The sequence below is a fragment of the Lagopus leucura genome, unplaced genomic scaffold, assembly GCF_019238085.1.
Source record: "Lagopus leucura isolate 7727_CA_CO unplaced genomic scaffold, USGS_WTPT01 Super-Scaffold_100157, whole genome shotgun sequence".
Lineage (NCBI taxonomy): Eukaryota > Metazoa > Chordata > Aves > Galliformes > Phasianidae > Lagopus > Lagopus leucura.
In genome coordinates, this window is record NW_024962334.1 from 2,099,744 (window position 1) to 2,120,558 (window position 20,815).

The following is a 20,815-nucleotide window of genomic DNA, read 5'->3' on the forward strand; positions in this document are numbered from 1 at the left end:
CTTGAAGGTGGTTCAGGTTTGGGTTTTCACTGCAGCTTCATGATACAGAATAGTAACTTTTCTCTGGCACTGCAGATGCGTTGCTTTACATTGAAACTGTAAAACAAGCTATTTAAAATGTTACATTTCAATTAAAATGGGATTTTAAAGTTTGTATCAAACTTCTTTTTTTAAAAACTAGCATTAAGATACTGAGGTTTACCTTTTTAGTGTAAAAACTGGAAACACTGAGGAAGAAGTGCTTCTGATCAGCAGAATGGTCACTGTTTCTGCAGTCAGGCTATTTTCCTACTGAGGGTATCTTTATATGCTCTTCAGTTTGTGTATTCATTAGACATCTGGCAGAATAAGCATACGTTTTATGTGGAGTCTGCAAGTATCTATTCTCCAGCTCCCCCCCTAAAGAAAAGCTTTTATAGACTGTTTGGCTTTTGAGCTATGTTTATGAGAAGTCTCACTGACATCATGGGCTTCACTCATGCACCTAAGATTCTTAAACATCTAACCAACATTGAAGTTTGATAATTACTAGCCATTGGTCTTTCGTTGTTCTTTATGAACTTTGCAGTGAGCTGATGTGGCTGGCAATTGCTCTGAGTTCCCTTCTTCATACTTGCGCATTTTATATATGAGCCAAGCTTGTCATGCAGGGAAATCAATTTTGTTTTAGCTGCATTTTCCTAAATTCTTAAGAGTAGACATTTTGTTCTCCTTTCCCCAAATTTTCCTTCTTTCCAACTTGCTTATATTAGGAAGTTAAATGAAGGATTGCATCCACTGGCTGTTGAAGAATGATGTAATGATTTCCATGTCCCAGTCCCTCAGAAGCTTGTGTGCCATCTGAAGTAGGTAATATAATGTCAGATGGCTCAACTGCTTCTTATACTAAATGGAAGGAAATTAAAGGTATGTTAAGAGTGGTATAGTTTGTAGAATCATAGAATGGTCTGGGTTGCAAAGGAGCACAGTGCTCATCCAGTTCCAACCCCCTGCTGTGTGCAGGTCACCAACAGCAGCCCAGGCTGCCCAGAGCCACATCCAGCCTGGCCTTGAATGCCTGCAGGGATGGGGCATCCACAGCCTCCTTGGGCAACCTGTAACAGTGCCTCACCACCCTCTGGGTGAAAAACTTCCTCCTCATATCCAACCCAAACCTCCCCTGTCTCAGTTTAAAACCATTCCCCTTGTCCCATCACCACCCACCCTCACAAACAGCCGTTCCCCCTCCTGTTTATCCGCTCCCTCCAAGCACTGAAGGCCACCATGAGGTCTCCCCGCAGCCTTCTCTTCTCCAAGCTGAACAAGCCCAGTTCCCTCAACCTTTCCTCACACAGAGCTGCTCCAGCCCTCTGCTCATCTCAGTGCCTCCTCTGGCCCCGCTCCCAGAGCTCCACGTCCTTCCTGTGCTGGGGGCCCCAGGCCTGGACGCAGCGCTGCAGATGGGGCCTCACAGGAGCCGAGCAGAGGGGGACGATCACCTCCCTCTCCTGCTGGCCGCCCCTTTTTCATGCAGCCCAGAACACAGCTGGCCTTCCGGGCTGCAGGCTCAGTGTAGTTGCAGTATTTGATCAGTTCACAATCAAATCTAGCACCCAGGCTAGCTTTTGTTTTTGACTGAGCGTCTCTCAAAGCACAAAGAGCTGGATCAGTTTTGATTTCTGCCATTTTCTTTAAAATATGTGCTTTACAGATTTGGAGTTTAGCATTTCTTCAACCTGGAGTTCTGAATTGTCCAGTGGGGAGTAGGTGCTTAGTGCCAGAACAAGGTCACTTTACTGTTTATCTACCTCTATTTTCTTGCTATTTCCATTTGCTCTCGTCCAGGTGGTGGTTTCAGCCAAACAGTCAGACCTTCTGTTTCACCAAATATCTCTGTGTTGCAGCATTTAAAACCATTTCAGAGGTTTGCTTACAGCTCATAGTGGATTTTAAATTCCAACAGCACTATAAATTGTAATTTGTAGTTTAACCCCTAGAACTCTTGCCTGTTCTTCTGCAGTAAAATCGCAGATGAATTCCACTGCCTTCCATCACCTGTGACTATGACACACGCCTTTTCTCAACCATTTATGCATTTATATACAGCAGGGTGACTCCTATGGCTAAAAAGGACTGCTCCTGTGCAGTTTATTATTGACATTTTCAATACTGCTAACACTACTGCTATTCAAGTAAGAACTTTTCCATTCCCTCTTTCAGCAGGACAAAAATTAAGCCAATGCTGGTAATACTAAAAAAAAAATCATCCCACTCTTTGGTAAGACAGAAGAAGGGATAAAATTGAAAGAACTGCACAATTTCACAGATCATGGGACCTGGCTTGTTTGTGTTTTTCTTGTGGAGAAGCACTGACTTGTTACTAATAGGTTCAAGGCTGGCCAGGACCTGAGCTTTGGACAGAGTCACCCAATCACCATTCGACCTATTTAGTGATAAAAAGGACAATTCTGGTTTATATAAAACACAGAATAAATTGCACTGACCTGTAGCCTCTACTGTTCACTGGATGTGGAAGGATTTTGACAGATTAGTGTGTTTTCCTTTCAATTAGAGTAGAAAGTATTCCTGCATTGGGAGTTCACGTTGCCAGTATTTCTGGTAATAAAAAAAAAAACGTTATATATTCAAGCACTAGCAGGGAAGTAATTTTTGAACGTTAGAATTAATTCCCAAAGTTGCTTAATTCTCAGTACTCAGTTTTTTAGGTAACAGCAAAACAGGAGTGTGGAGGATTTATTGAATTTATACTCGTTTTTTTTCTTACTGAAGAAAGAGGTTTGTTTTATTCAGACATCAGTGTGAACTGGAGTGATGGTGGCAGTTGCATACTGCAGATCAAAGATCTGAGTCTCTTTCATTTCTTACTTGGAAGAGCTTCCATTTTCCGGAAGAAGCTGCTGCACTTCACACAGCTTTTGCAGTGAAGATGCTGGGGCTGGAGGCATTTGAGACTACTGTGATCTGCACAGGGCAAGATGGATGGCATGAGTAGAGATGTCACTGCAATTCAGCGTAAACTCTACTACCGTGCTTCCAGACTGCAGATAGAAAGGAATTTTAACATAGGCAAAACAAGTGAGTCTTGCTTCCATCCCCCTGCATACATTTCTCAAGGAACCTTTCATTTTCTAAGCTTACATTGAATCCCAGTGTCACTGGGGTGAAGACTACAAGGATTTAAGTAGTGACAGAAAACTGGGAGGCAAAGAATTTGGTGTCAGGTCAGACTGAGATTTTTAACAATTATTTTAGAACAGAGTGCATTCATCAAAAATTTGTTATTACTTTTATGGGCAGCAGTGATCATGCTGCTTAATGCTGCATTAAAATACATTTAAACCTGCTATCCATGTGTTTTGCCACAATCTAATTGCTGTGTAGTCGAGATAGCTAGAAGCTGTTGCTGTAGAGTCAACAAGTGTTTGCTTCGGGTTTAAATACTTCTAGCCTGCATGAGGGAACTGCATGATTCAGACTGCTGAGCTTGCTGTTGATACATCAGTGTGAATACTTATAAGAAGTGGAGGAACAACCCCTTTTTTACACTGATGCAAATCATTCCCTTTTCAAGAATCACACTGAGCTAGTGCTGCAACAAGGGAAGAGGAATCAGGCTAATTGACAACTTCTGTGGCTGATTACAGAGCATAAACCACAAAAAACAGAGCAAATACCAACTTCAAAAAACACTGATTGCCAGCTGGGGAGTAGTATCAGCAGTAATTGGATTATAAGTAGTAGTTGCACAACACTTAAAATCAAACCACTGCCTCCTGTGGCTTAATGAAAATCATTAGGTTAATGTGAAATCACACTTTTGAGTTGTATTCTCTTAGCAGATGTTAGGAATTAACATGTTATTCCTGCAGTGGAGTTGGCAGAGAAGAGGCATCTTCACTTCTCTGTTGTGTGTCTATTTTCTTAAGCTTAGTTAAACTTTGCAGATTAAGATCTCAGGGATCTCCAAAACAAGAAAAAAAAAAAGAAAGAAAAAAAAAAAAGACAGTAAACACTTGCATATGAGGCAGGCATACACCCTGTGTTGCTAACTGCAGGAAGGCACCAAGGCTCACACCTATTGATTACTGGCCGTTCCACATTCCTAATGCTTTTTTCTTTGTAAATTTGTAGTAGCCTTCTGGTTGCTATGGCAATTAAATTACACCAAACAAAATGATTTGGTTGTTATTTCCAGATGCTAAGAAAGCAGTATGCGGACCAAGTTGAGAAATTGTGGCTGTTTTCAGATGAGTGAGCTGCCAAGTCGCATCTCTGTTGAAACTGAAGACAGCTTCGCTATGAGCAGTATTCTTGCACTTAGAATAACTTCCTGAACAAAGTTCCAAGTATATAGAAAGCACGCACAAAGAACCTTTAAATCTCTGCTTTCAGGATTTCTGTTACATCTGGTTATATTTTCCGACTGCCTTTAATTTCAGCATAATCACTGGCTGGTCTATACATTGATTTTGCTGTAGCCTGTCACCCTCACTGCTATGAGGTGAGGAAGAAATAGTATTTTACCTGCTTTCTAAGCACACAGTTGAAACGTTCCCTGGTTTAATTTCACTCACCTACAAGATTGTCCCAGCAAGCAGGTGACAGAACTCTCCTTCCATTAATCAGATCTCTTATCATTTATCTGACAGATTTTTTTTTAACACGCGTGCAAACACCCCTTAACTTCACTCAGAGAAAATACCTTAATCAGATTGAGTTACCGTGACTTTCTCTTTTGTAAGTCTTGTATTATCTCTTACCCCCCTGCCTTTTTTTTTCCCCACAAAGTGGTTATTGAATCAACTGTATCTTAAGGCTTTTGCGTGTAGATTTTCCATAGAAATAAGCCTGCTTTTGCTGTCTCTTCTGTTAGAACAAGCTTGGTATGTCCTTCAGGGTTCTACTCTCAGTCTGCTGGAGCATGTGGTGGAATCGATCCTTTTTTAAGCTGCACACACACATACACACATAGCCAAACACACCCAAAACTCAGCATATGTATGTATACTGAAACAGTAAATCCTCGATGGGAGACAAAGCTGGAGGGAAGAAGGGAAGAAAACTACCTCAGGAAAGTGCAAAATGAGGCACTGTCTCTCTTCAGCAGCCCCAGAGCATGCTATTTTTCAGTCCATGAGTGACAAGGAAGGAGATGTGTGTTTCAGAGAGAAGTGAGTTTTAAGAAAATAAAAAGTCTGTGTGCACAGGGACTTTTCAGTATATATCATTTACTGTAAATGAAAAAAAGAACATTCAGCTTTAGCCTAGTTACAGTTACTGTAGTACAAAATTCTATTTCAGAAGCTTTTAAATTGCTAGAAGATGAGCTGCAAAGCAACTTTCCTCTGTCTTATAAACTTTCCAGAGTGCAGACAGAAAAAGCTGGTTTCTGGTTTCATTCTAACTGTACTGATGCATCACAGAAAAACAGCAGAAACACATGTAATGAAAGCGTATACCTTTACTAGCAGTTAGGCTGTTGCTATGTAAGAATCCAAAAACAAATAGTTCAATTCCTGGGGTTTTACTTACAGGCCTGGGGAAGATCTTCAGCATAGCAGATTTCCCTCTCCAGCACCTCTTGGCAAGGAGGTCCTCTGGTGTAAGACTGGCTCCTTAGAAGCACATTCTTTGTTCCCCCTGAGGTTCGGCATCAGCCTCACTCAGTTGTTTCAGCGGATAGCAGAAGTCCACGCTGTGTTGCACCTTCCTGTAAAGTGACATCAAGGAGTAGAAAGCTCAAGAAAGATATTAAGACCTGCATTCATTTTTCTGTTTCTTCGCAGACTTCACAGCATGCTTTGCCCTTTCTCCACATTCTCTTTCCACCAGCCATTTCTATTTTCTTTCCTCAGCTGACGCTCCATTTGAAGCACTTGCTTCTCTCTTTTGCTCTGTTCTTAGGACAGACTTAAGCAATTTCCAGGCTACTCTTCTCACAGCTATCTGTACCACACAGTCCTGTTTGTGCCGGTCTGATTACCACTGTTCCATAGTTCTGCCAACAAAGCAGCTCTTCCAACTGCTTTCAAATCACAGCTTGAATGGTTTAAAGTATTTTTTAGACTGAACTTACTGATGTCTGAAACAGGAAAGCTAACTCTAGTGAGCTTTTCCAAAAGCAAATTTCACAATAGAAGCTGTCAGTCACCTCACTAGTAATAAATTGCAACTTCAGTTGGAAAACACTCAGCAAAGGCACTTCCATCTGTAATCTGCCTGCATCCCCTTCCTTTTTACTTGCTGCACATTCTTTTCAGGCTCTTGCTTCACTACCTTTGTCCTGAGGTCAGGCGGACCCTCTTTGGTAGTTGTCTGTTTTTCTCTCCTCCCTCTCCCTATTTTTTCTTTTTAACTAATTCAAAATTCTAAGCGTCTTTCAAAGAGGTAAAGACAAAAAGCTTTTTAGGTACCAAGCAAAATTCATGCCTACTGAGTAACAAAGATAGGTGAAATTAATAGCTTCAGTGACGCTAACTTGTTAAGAGATACAGATTACACATCCTTTCATTAAAACCTGGATTACAGCAAATAAAACTGAATACTGTTCTTATTTGCCTAGTCAGCTATACATAGATCTCATCAAATCCCAAATCACCCCCTCCATCCACCAGCCAGTGCCAGAATGAAGTATTTATCCTGACATCCTGCATAATGGAAGATGTAAACATCACCCAACGAACGACTTCTGCACCAAACCAACATCTTCACTTCAACCAGGCCATAAAACACCATCATTAGAAAGGTCTCTGACATTTGAAGAATTCAAAAGGCACCCATGATTGGATAAGGAGAGGATCAGGCTGGGAGTGTCCTGCAACTCCTGCCACTCTGTCCTTCCTTCTTTTAAACCTATGGCAATAAAAAACCTCCCTGCAGCCACAAAGATGGAGGAGGAGAGCCTGCATGCCAGGCCACCTTCTGCTGTCCCTTCTTGCTCCCAAGAATCCACAAATTGGATTAGAGAAACTGACTTAAGTAACTCTATGTCATGGCTGTGTAATCCTTCTGTGAACCTAAAGATACAGCTCTCACTTTTAGAGTATAGTACCAAACTCAATATGCTTGTCTTGTAAAAAGTGAACAAAGTTGTCCAATCTTTGCTAAGTATTGAAGGGAAATTGTGGAGCATAATAAATCTGAGGTACAAAGATCATTAAACTAGAGACACTACATGAAAAAAAGAAAAGGATTTCAAGACAAAGTGAATAAGGTGGAAGTCTGCACCTCTCCATCACTTCTCCTAATGTGAGAAAGTGCAAACAATCCCTTTTTATCTGATTTAGAGGTCAGTACTCAGTTATTTTGCCACTGTATCTTTCTGGACGGGCCACTGTGAATGATGAGTGCAGGCAGAGAAGTGGGGCACAGTTCTAGAAACAGCTTTGAACCCTTCTCCTCCATATAGAAATTTGTCTTGGCAATGTTACTTTTAGTGTGAAGTTAACCAACACAGAAGCATTGGAATCAAATTGTAACAAAGACACCTCTTGCTAAGCATGAGCACTGCCTAATGACTGAAGAGGATCCAGTGTTTTGTTCCTCCCTCCTTCCATTCCCTGAACCAAGAAAAACTTCCAGAGCAGGCTTCAAATGCACACATCCCAGGAGCAGATGTACCAGCAGGGAGGGAGCTGTGCTTTCCAACTCATTCCAACTGGAAATGATGCTCTGAGCACCTGTGCTATGACTAGTCATTAAAATGTTCCAGATTCTGAGTTAAGTCTGCAATGCTACTTTCGTTTTCCTGTTTTCAGGTTTGCTGCAAAGAATGCAAGTAGATGCAAAAACACTATTTTTAACAATAGGAAAGAAATCTTCTTAGGCTGTTGGACTGAAAGGCTTGGAATGGTTGAGAATCTCCAGTGATTTCACAGATAATCCATATATTTGTATAGATCATTGGATTTTGTCTTCTCTCTAATGTAAAATCTGCAATGACAGCAGGAACAATTTCACACCAATACAACAGTCTACATTTTAGTGCACAGTGCTGCAGAAATGGAGGTCACAGTCTCCAAAGAGCCTGAGAGGGATACTTGTGTTGTTGAATTTCACTGCAAATGGAAAAGATTTATGTCATGATCAGAAGTGTAGCTCTTTCCAGAGGCAGATTCTCAAGCAATTATCACTGGTAAAGCAGTTTTTAGCTCTACTAGCCATTAATTTAATTAGTCTTTTCTAATTATTTTTATGACCAGTGCCTCAGGTGCAGCTGATAGCTGCATAATCCAGCCAAGCTCCTGCTTCCTCTTCTCCTGGAGACAAACGTTCTTCTGCTATTCTGATTTAGGACTCAGACTGCAAAACAGTGACAGTTCCTAAACACAGCGTAGTGTCACAAGCTTTCTGTGCTGTGTTTTACAGAAAACAGTCCATAGGTTGAGGTTTCAAGTCCTCAAGTTTGTTGGTGTTTTGCTTTGTTGGTTGGTGGGGTGTTTGTTTCCACAGGAAACTTAGTGCCATGATCTCTTTCTAGAGCATAGAACTATCAGTGTAATAGTTATTTTTTTTTAATGTATCTTACTTTCTAAGAGCTACCAAAAAATAAAACTAAAAAAACAAACAAACAAACCAAGTTTAAAAACAGTAATGCATCATTCGTAGTGCTTGAACTCCTGAAACACTGAATTCAATATTCTAACAACATATATTGTATGACGTGGGCCTTTCACAAAACGCTGGGTACATAACACAACCTTGTTGTTTTTTTTCTGACTGATTTGAGAACAGTTAATGTCAACCTGCAAGTTTTTCTTTCCCACTTGTAAATGGTTTCACAACTGCTGTGCAGAGCAGCAGCAACTGTCAGCTTTTCCAGCGTGGTTTGAACCATGCTCTTCACAGAAATCCGGTTTCCTGGGTCTAACTGCTTGTAAATATGATGCTGCTGGTGTCCAGAGGAATAGCTGCTGTTGATGGTTTCTCTCCTGCCCTCTGAAATCCTCCAGCAGTGTCATGCAAGCAATGGCTCCACTGGAACTCGAGCATAATTCTCCCTTCAAATGGTTGCTGAGCAGCAAAGCGCACGCTTCTACATCCTCCATGCTGGGTTTGCCTCGTTACACTGGTACAGGTTGCTCATTTATCCCCTTTGCAAAGAGCAGCAGCAGTTCTGCGTATTGTTCTCACTCAAAATACAGCTGGAAACAGACTCCCTCGGGTTGGGTCAGTGTCGGTGACGATCTCAACTCCGTGTTGTTCTGCACACTCAGCTGACCTTCACCATCACCTGCGGCCTCTTCTGTTGTTGCAAGAATGTCTGAAAATGTTTTAGCTTATCAGTGTAACCAGTCCCTCTCTTACTGCGTTTTTCTTTTCAGTTCTGTAGAAATAACAGATGATCGCACCTAAACCACCAACACTTGGGTGCTGGTTGCTCCTCTTCCAAGACAAATCCAAAAGAAACACGCGTTCCAGGCAGCCATGCCAGTTTCACCAAAATCTTTTGGTGAAAATTAAGCCTTCTTTGAAATGCTGACATTTTCTCAAACGTTTCTTTTTCATTCATATTGTTTCAGAAAGAACAGCAAATGTTTTTAAATAAATGTTGCTTTAAGAAAAAAAAATAATTGAAAAGAATACTTGATTTACCTACCGGCCTACTGACTGCATACTGTGACACCGTATGACTCTTTAGAATTCTTTTCCTATAAATTCCATATTACACAAGAATCCATATTTAAATGAATTGTGTGAAAGTTGAGAGGCTGCAAGGGGGCGATGCTTGTGATCTACAACAAAAGAAGGAAAAAAATGAAGAGTCTGCCATTAGATCAGCTGAAAGAGAAAGCCACCTCTGGTTTGTCTTACGGTATAAGCTGAAACAGAGTTGTGTTTATGACAGAGCAGGTTCTGCAATTTGGTGGGATTTCTTTTGCCATTGTGCCCAAAAGGCAAGGTTGTAATTGCAAGTATGGTGTGCAAATAAAAATTCTTACTGCTCTGTGCACGTCTTCTTTCGCTGTCCTGTGTAACTGTATGTGCTCGTGGGGAAGTCAGAGCAGGATCTGCAGGCTGTAACAAGAAGCAATGTGTGGAGAAAAGCATTCACAGCTCCTAACAAAGCCTGCCAGGCTTACAGTGATACCTTCCTGGTGCGGAGCCACCAAACCATCTGCAGATAAGTTTTTAATTAATATTTGCCACCCCCTTCTCCTATCCATCATTAATAGCTTTCTGTTCACTTCCCATGCCTGCTGTACTCCTTAGCCTGATTTTTCCCCCAGTGATGAACACTTGTCACCAGTAAATAAACACATTTTTACAACTGCTGTTCTTCAGTAGCACGACGGATGGCAGGGAGGTGTGCACAGTCCCACAGCACGCTGCAGCTCACTGTAACAGCTTGCTTTATGGAGACTTCACAAGGCATGAACAGGCTGAGCAGCGGTGCAGGGCAGCAGAGGTGGCAGCCCCACCTCCCTGCAGCGCTGGCCCTGCAAGCAGCCCACCTCCATCAGCACAGGGGCAACCAAGGAACAGCAAACACTGAGGGAGATGAGAAAATTATCTTTTTCTCCAGCAGGAAAAATAGGAGATGATATATGGCGACATCAGTAATACTGGATTTTCAGTTGTTACACAACAATATTTGTTTTTTACATTATTATCTATTATTATTGCATGGGAATAGTAATGTTACTGGACAAGAACCTCCTCCAAAAATTCAGAGCTTCCTCTGGCTCCCCAAGGAAGAGGACCTCCGTGTTATCTCACCTGAGTGCAGAGAAAGGCATTGGAGTTTCACAAACTGGAACATCCCTTTGCTCATCCTTGTGCAAAGTGTTGTAACCCAGGTAGAACCATGGGACAACCCAAATCCACTCTTTATTGGCTGTGGACGCTCTGTGTGACCTCAGACAAGTCCCGTAGCCCAGATTCCCAAACAAGTAACTCCTGTAGCTGCCACCACCCCAAGGACACTGGGAAGGGTCATGCTGTGCTGCTGAGAGGCAGCCCTCCAGCCCTCCAGGAGCCCCTACGGGTAGGGGAACCGCCGCGCTCAGTTTGTACCAGTTTCTCATTTAGTGATTTTCTCACCCAGAAATACCAGATTTGCCTCCGCTCCCTAGGAGGAGGATTTCTACAGTAAGTCAGGGCTCAGACTGGCTGGCAAGCAGGGGAGAAAAAAGGTATATGAGAGAGATTCTTGTTGGATGTGCTTCGTCTTGTAGAGACTAAAGTGGGTCACTGTAAAAAAAAAAGGAATAGAAAAGATGGTCTTGGTATTTTCAGGGAACTTCTGGCCTTAAACGTGTGGATGAATGCACTTCTCTTGCATTTCACTGCAAGACGCTCTGAGGTTCCAGCATTAAGCACGTTCCCTGCTTTGCTCTGGCAGATGTTGCCCTGCACAGAACCTCCTCCTCCTGGCTCCACAGGGCTCCCAGAAGGAATACAGCTCCAAGGCAAGAGTTTGCCATGCAGCTCTAAGATCCCTTCATACGCTTTCTTCTCCATAATCTGCTGCATGAAACAATTTGAAACAGGAACAAGGGGGAAAAAATATTTTCCCTGTCATTATTTCTAGAGCACCAACACAGCTACTGGATTACCTGGGAGAACAGAAGAGAAAGACTTTGGAGAAGAGATGCACTGCAGCAGGAAACTTTGCCATGGGGCTGGACCATTCTGATGGCTTGACTTATAGTGATTTATTGACAGGAAGGGTGTTTTTTTTTTTTGGCTTAGGCCTTATTATTCTTAATTTAGAGGAGAAGCCCAGAGGACAGGCTATTCCTATCTCCAGAAACAAAACTTATCAGTGTAAGGAGCATCTCCCTGCCACCACTCTATGGAGAGGAGAAAGCCAGCAACCATTACAAACTTCAGCACAAGCCATTAAATTCAGCTGTGAGGGATAGGATGAGGGAGAGCTTCCATGCATTGCATTGTGCCCACCCTGGCAGGGCTGCAAGCGCAGGGAGCTGGGAAGCCCAGCATGCATGGCGGGGGACAGCAAGGGAATTCTCATGGGGAAGCTGACACCCCAAACCTCCACAAAGGATAATAAAGCTGGAGAAAAACAAAGAGAAGCAACAGCAGCCCTTTTACGTCTCTTCCACACCGTATTTCCTGGTGTTGAAGAAGTTTTTGCACATCCTCTTTGAAAGAGGCCGTGTGAGAGACCCATTCATATCATGAGGATTCCCCACAGCAGCAGCACCTCCCAAGTCCCCCGGAGGAACTGTTTCTGCAGAATTGAAACTGAGCTGTGAGAAGTGATTGGAGTATGGCCTATTAGCAAGTGCTGTTATACCTGAAGGAAGTGAAACATTGCAGTAGAACTCAAATTTCTTTCCAAGTTGAATTACACTGATGGCAAGCTCCCTCCACAGGCAATAAAAAAAGAGGCTGAACTAAGCAGACACAACATGCAGGGGGCTCAAAGGAGAGCCCCTCAGCAACGTGGAGGTAATTGCAGTCAGCTGGGAAAAGGAAGCAGCTCTTGTTTGTCAAACCAAATTCTTTCTCTGCTTGTTTGCTGCGGCTGCCAGGAGCTCCGACGTCCCCATGCAACAGGGAGCTGGTGGATGTCATGGATGTATTCCCTTCTGCCGGATGCCTTACAAATAGGAGCAGCCGAATCTTGTTCCATCTCATTTAATAGCACGGGCTGCAAGGTGGAATACTTTTTCTCCTGTTCTTTGCCACTGACTTCACACACGCGGTCCTTGACGCAGGCTGTGGCACTGCAGCCATTTCTGCCCCTCCTCTCTCACTTGCTGCAGCTTTTAGAAGGTTGACTCACACAGATCCAGCTGGGATGATTCCCGTTGCCCTTTGCACAGCACCCATCTGATCTGCTGTGTGCAGGTCACCACTTGCATAACGTGGAACGAGCTGCCTGCCTGAAGAACAGCCCAGGCTTTTCTTAGAGCTGCTGCCAATATATTTACTATCAGAAAGGAAGATCCTTTTGGCTGCTGCTAGACATTCTGTCAGCTTAACGTCAGTATGACCAGCACTGACCTGTGACTTCCCCTTCATCCTCTGCACGGGGTGTTTATCAACAAGCTGCTGGTGTAAAGGCAGCAACCTCCTGCTCAGCCTGCGGCTAACGATGCGGAAGGTACAGCAGGTGACTTGGCTTTGGATGAAAACACAGCATGTGTGGGAAAAGGCATCTTTTTCACTATATTAACTGACACAGCAGGAAAACAAAGCAGCGAGGCCTAAGGCACTCATAGCACAACCGCTGGGGCCACGCTCTATCTGCCTTGCTGCCCCCGCAGCAACACTGCATCACCAGATCCTGAAAATACCCGACCCCTTGTTTCTGAATCCCACCCTTCAGCATGCTCACCAGCCTCTTTATGGAGCTGGAGAGGGGGAGAACAGCAACCGTGTTTCTGCTTGGCCAGCAGAGAATGCCCTAAAAACACTCAGGTAGGAGATTGTTGCAGTTGCAGCAGCCTCCCACTCACCCTTTGAATTGCACCCCAGCATGCAGCCGTGCCTGCAGCACCATTGCCAAACCACGCACTGCCCAGGAGCCCGGCTCCAGCACTGAGCATCTGCAGTTCTCCTCCAAAAGGCAGCGGAGAAGGAAATATTTGTTTGAAGAACTAACAACATTTTCACGTACTGAAAAATCACGTTCCCATGGATCTTGAGAAAGTAATTAATCCAAAGCTCTCTTAAAATTCCCTTCGATAACCAAAGAGGAAAAACAATGAGAGACTTCAAGTTTTCATGTATTTTATTTACAAGCCACACGATACATTTATATACAAATGGCTTAAAATAACGAAGGGTAAGCAAGCTGAAGCATAACAGTTTGATTATTTTAAATTACGTTCTCTTGAAATAACTCCTGCAATAAAGTATTCTTCACCCTGATAAGCAAAAGTTAGTTCGACTTTAACCCAAGGTCATTTCATTTTTTAAATACAGAATTCATATCACTTTTCTGTGATCCTTTATCTTCTTAACACTCATGTATGAAGAACATCCCACAGCCATCAAGAAGGGAAACAGCCAAATTTCCTCCTGTACAAATGCTGTAACAACAGACTGGAGAAATGTAAAATGCTTGTGTGTTTCATTAACTAAGAGAATGCAAGAAATACATGAGATTTCCTCTCTTGGAAACAGGATTCATGGTCTGAGATCCAATTTGCGCGCGGACGAGAGCTGTGTTCCCACTGTCAGAGACCAAACAGATCCCAGTGCAACTGCGCCACACCAGAACCTGCCTGCAGCAGGGACCAGCAGAAGGGCAGAGCTCCAAACCCCGCAGAGCTCAACACTGCAGCACTCGGCACCTCTGCTGTCACACTGCCGCAGCAAGAAGAAAATTCAACACAGACTCGTTTTGTGGAAACATAAGAAAATACAGAAATTTGCCATTTAATTTCCGCCCCCCCACCCCCAGGGAATTCTATTAACATTTAAAGACATGTATTTTTACACCCCTTCCCAAACACCGCTCCGTTTCAGGTCACAGCTAGCAATCCATGACACAAGTCAGTTCCTTTTCCTTCGGCTGATTGTAAGTGTTCTAATACTCTAAGTGCCTTAAGTCACATCCAGCAGTCTGGTCGTGCTCACGTTTCTCCTCTTGGTGTGGCTAATGACTGCCCAGTATAAATAATAACGCTTGCTATTCCATGGTCCATGGTTACAGTACTTTGCTATGTTTTAGAAACACAAACACACAACACTTACTTTTTGATGTGGTGTCCAGGTCTCTGTAGCACACTTTGGAATTGCAGCACAGAAAAAGTAAACCCAAAGGAAGGTGGGAAGTAACCAAAGCCATGGCTCCGCAGAAAATCACACGGCTTTCAGAATGCCTGCGACTGCAGCAGAAATGCAATGGCCACGCGAAGCCAAATGTTGCACTAGCACTGACTCGCTCTGCTAAGTGAAGTTTGTTCAAAAGGGTCAAATTCTCAACTGATGTGAGCACCTCTTAATACGGTACAGAAAAGAAATGTTGATAAATCACATGCGGGGCCAGCACAACCCAAGGTGGGCAGCCCTCGGGCCTGGATAACTCCTAGACCAGGCCCAGACCAGGGGGAGCCAGGCAGATCCCCGGGCTGCAGAGAAGGCAGCAGCCTCCTTGCTCAGCCATCATCCCATGCTGACTGTCCCCCTGTGCTACACCAGCACCGCTGTCCCAAGCTAACAGTCTTCAGTCACAGGCTGCTAATCCTTACACTGAATTTGGGAAACATGCATCTGCAACAGTGTGGAAGTTTTGGTTTAGATCCACGCAGAAGCCGGCTGTCTACTCCATCTCCTTTGTATCCATCACAGCCACAGCAACTTGCGTCGGCTCCGCTATTACATCTGAAGACCAAAATCCATCTCAGCACAACAGCGCAGCAGCAGAGCAATGCCAGCCAGCAGTGGTGCTGCTCCGCCTGCCTTCACTTGCAGTACTGAAAGTCAAACCACTTAGTCCTCCTTGAAACCTACCTTCCATTTGAACTTGCCTGCTTTTTTTTTTTTTCTTTCCAATTTACATTGGAAGTGCAGTAGAGTAACACGGGGCTGCACGTTTTTAGTGAAAACAATGGCCTAAGAGCTGTAAAAGTCTTGCTTAACTCAAAAAAAACCAACAACAAACAACTGTCTGAACCTCTTGGGGTTTTTTTTCTATCAATTAGTAAACAAATAAGCCTCAGCTGATGCTGTCCGTACCTAAATGAGAATAATGATTTCAGCCTTTAAAATTCAACCAGCAGAAAAATGTTACTGAGGTCCTTACTCAAGGAACCCAACCTGCCTCGCACTCCGGCAAGCTGTGACTTCCCTAAAGCACGCGGCCACGAGCGTTTGCTCCTGACTGCCTGGGCTGATTTTGCTTTCAGAGGGCAGGACTCCCTTCTGTGCCTGGCGAAGGCAGCTGCCAGACTTACAGGGACACCTCCATCTCCCACCTGCCAGATCCTCAATCCACACAGTCAGCACAGTGACTTTCTCCATGCCCTGCAACGCGGCACTTGGCCATCAACAAGAACCGAGGTTTTGAAATTAAAACAAAACATCGACACCTTTGGCTTCTATTCTGAAAGTCCAAAAAGTCACTGACAAGACTACATTTGAAATAGTGTAAGTAGAAATTTTACTTTTTAAAAAGTAATAATTAAACACTCAGTTACATAAGGTACCGATTTGTCAACTGGAGAATCAGTTGGGAAATTGTTTCCAATATGGGCTTTAAAAACATTCTTTTACGTACATGCAAAATATAACCATACCTCCTCTCTGCAGGAGAGGGACCGCTTGTCACCACAGGAAAAAAAACATGCTCGATGTTATGGTTACTGAGGAGTGGCTCTTGGTTCATTAAGTTTTAACTACAGTTGCTTTATCTGTTGTTCAGAGAGACTCGATTCCGACTCTGGAATACTGGGTGGATAGCAGATACAAGGACGATTAGTTGGCACAATCAAGAGTTTACAGAATTAGAACTAGTGTAAAATGTCTGCTTTAAATACTGGTCATTTGTCCTTTGTTTACTTCCCATAATGCAGCAGCTGTCGTAATAAGGAGATAGCATCAGCTTTTCACACACAGTAATTACTGCTGTTGACATTTAAGAGGAGAATTTTTTTCACCACTTGGAAAGGACATAAGAAGCATAGTTTATTTGGCAGAGGAAGGAAATCAATTACTACAACTCCAAAGAGGAGCTGAGGAAAAACTGCGCTCTTCACTCTTCTCACTTTCGCAGTTTCTTACGAAGTTCAATTTGGAAATGATGATGATCAAGATAGGATTAGATGCCTAAATAACTGGTCCACATGAAGTAAACAACACAAAGTCATGACCTATTTGAGTTTCCTATTATTATCTGGTTTTCTGATTAACTACCTAGGTTTCAGTATTACTGTAGCATTGATTTATAGAGTACTTCCAACTTTTGCAGACCTTAAGCTTACGTGTTAAGGCACTTACCATTCAAGTAAAACAGTTTATATATAAACGAGCCCGGGAGATGGAGAGAACATTTTACCAGAACATCCATTCTTTTTTTTCTTTTCTTTTCTTTTTTTTTGGAAAGAAAAAATTAACATCGACCAAATATTTATAAAATTTTGCATCAAGAGAAAGGTTGTGTTTTATTATCTGAAATGAGCACAAAGTACGCCTTCCACAATAACACTGAAAGCAGTGCAATGACTGACAGTGACCTTTGACTAAAGGTAGTTCTGTAAAAAGAAAAATACCAAATAAATCAGTGCCCTGCTTTGATTGTTGTAAAATTCTTTTTTTTTTTTTTACATAAAAGTTGGTCCAAACTTACAAAAAAAGCACAAATGTGCATAGTTCAGAAGATCTGAAAGAGTGCCATAAAAAGCTGATGTCCCTAAATTTAGCATCCACTTAAAACTGCCAAAATACAAAAAAAAAAAAAAAATTCAGAACTAGTTTGTGAACATGTACAATCAATTCATCTCTTTTTCAGACAGCATGAGTTTTAAGCATTTTTAATTTTTCCTACTGTATGCAAGACCCTTTTCCACATAAAAATAAAGCTGTTGAATTAATATTATTCAAGTCTGTTGAATTGCTGCTTTAAACTGCAGCTAGAAAACAAAAAAACCCAAAGTTTTTCCAGATAAAAACGATGTGCCTGAGGAAAAACAGATACTCAAAATGGTAATCCTCTGCCTCGCCCTCTCACTGCAGACGTGCTAATGTGCCCCCTGTAGCCTTGGGAGTAGCCAGGTCCTTGTGCAGGGGATGTCCAGGTCTGTCCATGCACGTGGCTCATGCCACCGGGGTTCTCCTGTAAGTTACTTCCATAGCTATAGTTGTGCATCTTAGCAGGCAAGGAATGAGTACTCTCCGGCCCCACAGAAGCGTCCCTGCTGTTCCCCAGGACTGAGATTGGGCCGTGGCTGTATTCAAACCTATGGTCTTTATCTCCGCTGAAGAGCATGGGGCCGGCGTTGAGGTAAATGTCTCCATAGCCAGTTACTGAGCTGGGAAAGGACTCTGAAAAGGCAGACGGGGCAGGGGCACCTCCCTGTGAGTGAGATGAAGCAGTACTGTAGTTATCCAAAGGCTGAATATCTGCGTTCCCGAGGAAGCTCCTTCGCTCCAGCGCTCCCGATGACCCGCTTCCTATGCCATCGCTGCCGCCATAGTGAGCAGAGGAGAAGGCAGACGATGCAAAGTTGTCCTTGTAGTCTGGGCCTGCTACATAGGAGTCTCTAGCCTGGTAATCCACGCTCGTCTGTACGGGCTCCTCTGTCGTTGCCTGAGCTTGATGCTGAGCGAGCAGCTGCAGAAGCGCCGCTTTCACTCCTGCGTGAGGATCTGTTCCTGAAGAGTTAGTTATAGGCAAATGCTGGTTCTCTGTCCGATAATCAAGGTCTTCGTCAGTGAGAGGAGGGGGCTCTGGGGGCTCCGGGGGACGCTGGTCTGGAGGCAGGATCCGAGGGCGTTCCTGTTCCGGCGTTCGGTTCAGGAGCCTCATCTCGGCCTGCCTAGCCAGGTCCTCTTGACCTATGAGATGAGAAATAAAAGCTTTGGAGTGAAAATATGCAATAACAATACCGGAACAGAAAGGGCTCTTTCCTAGAACATCAGAGAGGTTCATTGCCTCAGTTCTCTTTAACTTCTCAGTTAAGTTTTACTCCTGGTCATTTTGGAGTAGGCAACAGCATGGTTGCTTTAAGAAAGTGATACCAGGTTCTCCTCATAGTAAGATTACCAAGCAAGCAAAGTTTAAGAAAAGTGGTGCACATTCCTTTAACAAAAAAATCCTGAAGGAACAGATAAACACCTGAAAGTTCAAAGAGTGACCAGAAACATCTGCAAATGGCACATATCAGAAAAGGTCTTCATGGAAAGAAGATTCAGAGAACTGCAAAGGTTAAAAGCAAAATAAAAACAACCTTAACACCCCGCTGCACAAAACCCACTCCTAAGCCACTTCAGAACGTTTCTTTCAATAGTTGCACACTGCACACCTCAATAAACCACTATAGCTGAAATAGCAGTTCAAGATGACCAAAAACAGAGCTCTAAACATTAAGACAACTAAGAAAGTAGCCACTATAAGCCAATGGAAACATCCAGCCATGTGTGTTACTGACAAGTTATGGGCAGCCAGCTACAGAAACTGCACTAAGAAATTGATAATAGTGCTCTACTCAGCATTAAAAAAAAAATAAAAAAGCAAGCAAATGAACAAAAACTGCAACCTTCACCTCAAAATAGGCTCTAACTAAACACACAGTCAAAAGTGGTAAATTTGAGCTATGAATTCAATAGATGAGCCAGTTCTCTCCAACACCAGCACTGCTAAGAAAAACTCAAACTGCCATAAAAAACAATCAGTGCAACTGTTTCATCAGAATAAATGCAGGTGCTGCACACCTGTCAGAAGGAGCATTTTTTAAATCTGTCGGTATGGCACCTACTACAGTAAGACACAAAGTCCAGCCACGCATTTACATTCTCACCAAAAATCCCCCAACCAACCAACCTACAACAAAAAAGCCACAAACCCAGCAGCTAGTACTTGAACAGTCACAATGCAAACAAAGGAAGCAACCAAATCGACGTAATAATCTCTCCTGTACTCACACAGACTGGTAATGTTAAGAGGTTAACCCTTTACCCCCAAACTAGCTGCCTTCACAGCTCAAGATACCTGTTGCTTAGCAATGAAAGCCTTCAGTACCTGCAGGAGTATATAATGACTTGATCAGATGTGGGTAACCGGGCGCTGGAGATTCCATGTCGTCCCGGCTGAGAGATGCAGGCGTGGTGGGCTCTGGAGGCTGCCTGAGTTGTAACGACATTTCATTTCCTGATCCGTTTTCCTTCTCCTCCAACACCAAATCTTTTTGTTTGGTTTGCTGAGCCTTTATTAACTGAGACAGCAGAACAGCAAATGCACTCTGTACAGCTGCCTGGGCAGCGTCAGTTTCCACTTTGGGCTGACTCAGCTGAGCAGGTGGCACAGGAGGCTGCGTGACGGTCGGCTGTTTTAGGGACTCCTGTTCCGGCGGTGGCGGTGGAGGCGGCGGCGGCTGCTGTTCTGACTGTTTTTCACCTGCTGACAAAATTCCAGCAGGAAGATTTATTTTATTTAGTTGCTGCTGAGTCTCTGGGTTTACCTTAATATTCAACACTTGGGCAAACTGTGCCAAACTAACACTTGTTTTAGACTGTAGGAGGTTTAGCAGGATTGCCACTTCATTCTGGTTTAACTGCTGTCCAGTGCTTGTTTTTGCTAAAGACAAAAAAGGTGTTTTTAAGAATTATACAGAATTTTCATATTTCAGAAACTCAAAATTAAGACTAATCTAACAAGGCTGTCACAACTGGCAAAGCGTGGTTTTGGACAACACAGAAACGGAATGCTTTTACAGAGAAACTGCCTTTGGGGGAGTATCTATAGGAAATGGAATATAAGATCCAATATAAAGAAAGTGACTTCCAAGGGGCACGCACATGCACTTGGACAGATGAGATACATCAAGCTGGAGCTCAATTTTCCACAATACAACTAAGCTGGGGCTTAAGGCCACCTGCTTTAGGCAGCTGTAAGATTTCCAATCCCCACAAAATTTCCTATCTTTGACATATCACATCCCTCTGTTAAAAAGTGGACATCTGCAAAACGCATTTGCAGTCACATTCTGGCCTGTTCTAATTCAGCATCTGGATTCTAACACCTGCTCAATTGACCAGGCTGTAGATGACCCAGAAGCTAGCAGTATCAGCACAAGGAAGCAAATGCTGAGCTTGAAGGACAAGTCAATCACTGAGTAGCAGGAAGATTCAGGTTTGTAAGGTACCCCCTTTTTTTAAAAAACAAAAACAAAATGGTGTT

At 43.2% G+C, this 20,815-nt stretch overlaps 1 protein-coding gene and 1 long non-coding RNA gene across 2 annotated transcripts in view; one reads left to right on the forward strand and one right to left on the reverse strand.

The window, feature by feature from the left end:
• Positions 1-1,476: 1,476 nt before the first annotated feature.
• Positions 1,477-20,815, forward strand: part of LOC122189213 — a 28,500-nt gene continuing 9,161 nt past the window's right edge. Inside the window, exon 1 of the long non-coding RNA XR_006181748.1 lies at positions 1,477-16,068. This is a non-coding gene — a long non-coding RNA (uncharacterized LOC122189213). The remainder of the gene's footprint in view (positions 16,069-20,815) is intronic.
• Positions 13,688-20,815, reverse strand: part of CDK13 (cyclin dependent kinase 13) — a 57,758-nt gene continuing 50,630 nt past the window's right edge. The window contains exons 13-14 of the mRNA XM_042888141.1: positions 19,658-20,212; positions 13,688-18,474 (exon numbers count right to left, since the gene is read on the reverse strand). Of these exons, the coding sequence (XP_042744075.1) occupies positions 17,615-18,474; positions 19,658-20,212 (1,415 nt within the window). The 3' untranslated portion in view covers positions 13,688-17,614. The remainder of the gene's footprint in view (positions 18,475-19,657; positions 20,213-20,815) is intronic.